The sequence below is a fragment of the Leptodactylus fuscus genome, chromosome 9, assembly GCF_031893055.1.
Source record: "Leptodactylus fuscus isolate aLepFus1 chromosome 9, aLepFus1.hap2, whole genome shotgun sequence".
NCBI classification, from domain to species: domain Eukaryota; kingdom Metazoa; phylum Chordata; class Amphibia; order Anura; family Leptodactylidae; genus Leptodactylus; species Leptodactylus fuscus.
In genome coordinates, this window is record NC_134273.1 from 44,116,458 (window position 1) to 44,121,485 (window position 5,028).

Here is a 5,028-nt window from a genome sequence, read left to right on the forward strand (position 1 = left end):
AGGGTTATTGAAGGTTGTAAGTTTTCCTGAAGAGCTGGGTTTTCAGGTTGCTGTTGAAGCATGCATTTGTGGGGGACAGTATTATGTATCATGGGAGTGAGTTCCAGAGTATAGGAAGTGAAGAAATCTTGGAGATAGTTATGTGCAGATAAGAGCAGAGCAAAGAATGAGGATCAGAGATTATATGTGGTGAGATAGCGGAAGCAGTAGTGCATAGAGATGAGCGATTTCTATTGGAAACTCCCGTTTCTCCTGGCTCCCGGAAAAAAGAAGCGAGATGTTCATTCTTCAGGCCGAGACGCCTCGTGATTCGGCCTGAAGAAATTCCTTCCTAAGGACTAGGCCCATTCATTGGGCCTAATCCGGAGCGGAGTGCGAGGCTGGATGCCGGTACCGTGCACTGGCTTTCAGTCGAGGCGACCTGGCTTTTGGATCGGAACCTGAGGTGGCCTTCGGCTCAGGTTCCGATCCAAAAACCTCCATGTGAACTTACCCTTAACCACTTCCAGACCGCCCATAGACTATAAACGTCCAGGAAGTGGTTGCCTAGTTCTAGTCCAGTCAGAACACAGCAGCTGCACGGAGATTGTGCAGCTACTGAAGCTGGGAGCCGGCTGTAACTTCAGCCGGCGCTCCCAGAGAGATGGCAGGGAAGGTTTATTCCCTTCCCTGCCTTCTCGATCGCTGTGTATACAGCGCTCAATGAGCGCTGTATAAATGGCTATGGGCGCCGCCATGATTCCGCTGCCCTCTGACCCAGCAGTCACATGATCCGCCAGGAGCAGCGTCTTGCAAGAGCTGCTGGGTCCTGCAGGACCCAGATCAGCTCTGTATACCGTGTATAGCAGCGTGCAGGAAGCTGTATTCATCCTGCAACTGGAGCTAAATGTACCAGCCTCAGTTTCAGGGGAAATCAGCCTCCAATACAAAAAAAAAAAAAGTGATCAGATGTCCCCAAAGGTCTCTTATGACCTTATGGGGACACGATCTGAAAAAAATAAAATAAAAATATAATAAAAATATAAAAATATTCCGACGTGTTACCTAGAAAAAATAGTTTTTTAATGGTAGAATCCCTTTAATCCTCCCAGTTGTTTTTGAATGAGCCTGTGTTTATTGATTTGCTGATTATCCAGCACGGAGCACCCAGAAATCTCTGTGATGTTCTCTGAGCTCGTGTGCGCTGTGCATATTTTTCTGCAAGGTGTGGATGGGATTCACTAGAACACCATCCACCTTGCAGTGACTGAAAAACAACTCATTTTCTACACTGAGTGACATCACGTGGGGCCTAAGCCCTTCTATGGCTCTGTGAACAGAAAAATAACAAAAGTTTTGGGGTTTGGAAGCAGGGGAGCGAGTCAAAAACAATAATCAACGAATGCCTACAGCAGGAAGTGGTTAACAGAGGTGTTTAATAAAGATTCCCATCTGCAGGACATATTCCACTTTATACCACTGAAGTATACGCAGGTCTTGGGAAAAACTGCTAAATTCGGGCCTGTCCTGCCAGGCTTACAAGCACGTGAAGTTTACTTTAAATCCTGTTGCCTGCATTAATCCAGACGCCCAGCCGAGGGCGCTGTGGAACAGTCAGATCCTCGCTTTATAGTCTGGCCCATGCATAATATGTACCAAGAGTCACATGGCACAAGGAGAGCACGCGCGTCGCTGTAAGGAGAGGCGGTGCTTATTCCGGACAGTCCGCCGACAATAGGACAAGCTTTGAAAATGGAGAACACGTGGGCGGCTTTAACCGGAAGTTCCTCCCTTTCCGGTGAGGTTGGTCGGAAGTTAGAAACACGTTGCTGGCGCATTGCGATCTTAGAGCACATTTACCTTTCCTCCGTGAAGCTTCCGAGCCGAGGGGACTAGGAGAGCGCGTACCTGAGTACAATCATGGTAAGGGACGCTTTTGTGGCCGGTCCTGGCTGGCTTAGTGTAGAGATGTGTGCCCACTGTACCTCGCACGTTGTAGTTCTATTACTTCATCTTACGCAAATCACTATTATTTTACAGACTGACCCCGAAGTGAACCCCAAAGCCTACCCACTGGCTGATGCCCAGATGACCAAGATTATCCTGGACCTTGTGCAGCAGTCCTGCAATTACAAGCAGCTTCGCAAAGGAGCAAACGAAGGTATGTGTGGACCGGGGACTAATTCAGGCCTGGTTACAGTATACTGTTCCTGTACTTATTAATGAGATGTTATAGGGTCTGGACCTTGCTTTACATCTGGCTCCTGCATGGAGTGGTGGTATAACCTTGTGCTCAGAGCCTCGCTATACAAGAGCCATACAACTGACCATACTTTACCTTATGTTGATGCAGCCCAAACCTGGCCATGTGTATAAGATTGGCCCTTAATGGTTGATTAATGATCATTGCTAATATAGTGAAATTCTTACTGCTCATTGACTGACCACTGCCTAACTGGGTCATACTAGTGATATAAATCCATGTGAACTACTGCAACACAGGTGAACCCAACACAATATAGCAATACACATTTACTGTCACTTGACTGCACCATAAATGGTTTTGTGTGTTAATTTCAATGTGAGGACTTGAATTAGGCATCTCAGACTTATCTGACTGCAGCTTATCTCCCACTAGAACCAAAAGCATTGGTTATCTTGAAATCCATCTTGCCAAATTTTGTTTTGGAAGTCCCAATACATAATCACATTGATATCAAAAAGTTTGGCTAGCTTTTCTGTGTATGCTCAGTATAATGTCTAGCTAGATTTGGGATAATAAATGCCAGAAACAAAGTCAATTGAGCCGCAGTGTTTGACTTTTTTTTTTTTTTTTAACCCTTTCCTAAATATTCTCCAATTCAGTAGTAAACATGAGTGCTCTAGTTATATTGATGAACAATTCCAGCACAGTAGGGTGTTTTGTTTTTTTAAATTCAGAACTGTAAAATCACTTTATCTTCATTGTTAGCTCTAGTATAGGAGCCTAGAACACACAAGTGTTTGCTCTGTGCTACTATTGTAATCATTTTGGCAGTTTCTGTTTATGCAGGTATTGTAACAAACTTTAATGAAATTCTTTATTTACAGCCACAAAAACTTTGAACAGAGGAATTGCTGAGTTCATTGCTATGGCAGCTGATGCAGAACCTTTGGAAATCATTCTTCACCTTCCTCTGTTGTGTGAAGATAAAAATGTTCCTTATGTGTTTGTACGATCCAAGCAAGCCTTAGGAAGAGCCTGTGGGGTCTCCAGACCAGTCATTGCTTGTGCAGTCACCATCAAGGAGGGATCTCAACTGAAGCCTCAGATCCAGTCTGTCCAGCAAGCCATTGAGAGACTACTGGTGTAAACCACATTTTCAGTTTATGGCAGAAGCCTATTCATTTTCATTTGCTATTGTACAGTTTATTAAGGTAGAAAGAGTTAACAGTCTAGCTTGAATACTTGTAACAAATCTACATATGTGATGTTTCCATATTGAACCACTAGGTAGTAGTCTTCAAAATTATACCTATGTTGGTAAAATGTTCAGCTGTTGCAAGTATATTTTTTTTTTAACCAGAAAGGATCTGTGATATTACAACTTTTTCTTTGTTGACTTGTATTATGTATTTTTTAATTAAACAACATACATGTAAAAGTCAATTTGTTTTTGTTTTTTTTTATGTAGACATAGCCTTACAATATGTTTATGATTTACATTTACTTTAATAGCCCGGTTTTGTTACTAAAATATCACTTTCGAATGAATTCTAGTCCACAAAATACGATTGAAAGAAAAATGAAAGAGAAATGTTAAAAGGGTTGTATGACTATTAAATAAATCAAAACTTTTTTTTTTTTATTAGCTATGTAAGATAGTCAGTGTAGTAGATTCTGCTGTTGCCACTGGGAAAAATAATAGGGGTATGGTGAACCTGAAGTGAAGAAAGTGTAAAGTTTGGAGTCCACAGTAAGGTTTGCAGAGAAATTGGGGTTGCCAGTGCTGATTCCAATGTGACCTATAGTGGGCAGTCTATTATATTATGGATAGCACTAAGTTGGGAGAGCATGAAAGCAACATAGTATTTATAGAGGGGCTGATAACCCTCCTAATATCTTATGGTGATACATAATGTTCCTGCAAATACACGGCCCATATAAAATTAAACCTTCCTTTCTGAAGTGGCTGCTATGGGGCCTTTTATTTTTTTTTTGGATTGGCTGTTACCTGTTGGAGCAAACCCAGCAGGTAACAGGCCCTATTTACTTACTGATGCCTCTTACTTCTCATGGCCACCTCTGCTACCCCTTCTGCTCTCCAGGGCGCTCTGTGCGTTCTAGCAACGTGATGTGGGATAGCAACGTGATGTGGGATGCATACCCCCCCCCCCCCCCCCCCCCCCCCCGGAAGGCAGATGGGGAATCTGAGGTATCTGTGAGCAGAAGTGAGAAATGGTGAAGGAAGGTTGCAGTCCCGCAACAAACACCAAGAAAAACTGCTTTTATACTCTGGGGTTCTTCCAGCGGGAGTCTTGCTGGAACCCAGAAGTACCTCTGTTTTTTATGTTAAGTCATCTCTTCTAGGCCTCCAGGCTGCGGTCATTATACGCTGGGTTCTGAAAAGTGTGATGTACACTAAAAATGGTTACAATATTTGAAACTAACACTGTAGGTGTCATGGTATGACATAATACTGAGTAGAGGGGCCGCTATGTAGAGGCAAATTAGATAAATTAGAAGCCTCCCTAGGGCACAGATTGTGCTGCACCTCAGAAGGGATGAGACTAGGACAGTCTGCAATGAGTATATGTTGTTGGTCGAGTATAAGAACAAGAGGGATGTCCTTGTACTGATCACTATTCATGGTAATGGCAGCACCTCTGTTCCCCTATGTGACACCAGTATTCTTACCCCCAAAACAGACTGCATCTTGGAATACAGTAAGTACAGGAGAGGAGTTGACATATCTCATCTAGTCCTGAAGCCATACAGTGCGATGAGGAAAAAAAAAAAGTGGTACAAAAAGCTAGCCATGCATATCAGAGATGGCAATGTACGGTATA

At 43.1% G+C, this 5,028-nt stretch overlaps 1 protein-coding gene across 1 annotated transcript; it reads left to right on the forward strand.

Moving 5' to 3' along the window:
* Positions 1-1,771: 1,771 nt before the first annotated feature.
* On the forward strand, positions 1,772-3,597 carry SNU13 (small nuclear ribonucleoprotein 13). The gene is made up of 3 exons (XM_075286906.1): positions 1,772-1,902; positions 2,020-2,140; positions 3,070-3,597. Exons 1-3 carry the CDS (start codon positions 1,900-1,902, stop codon positions 3,330-3,332), a joined length of 387 nt encoding a protein of 128 aa, XP_075143007.1. The 5' UTR covers positions 1,772-1,899; the 3' UTR covers positions 3,333-3,597.
* Positions 3,598-5,028: the final 1,431 nt, after the last annotated feature.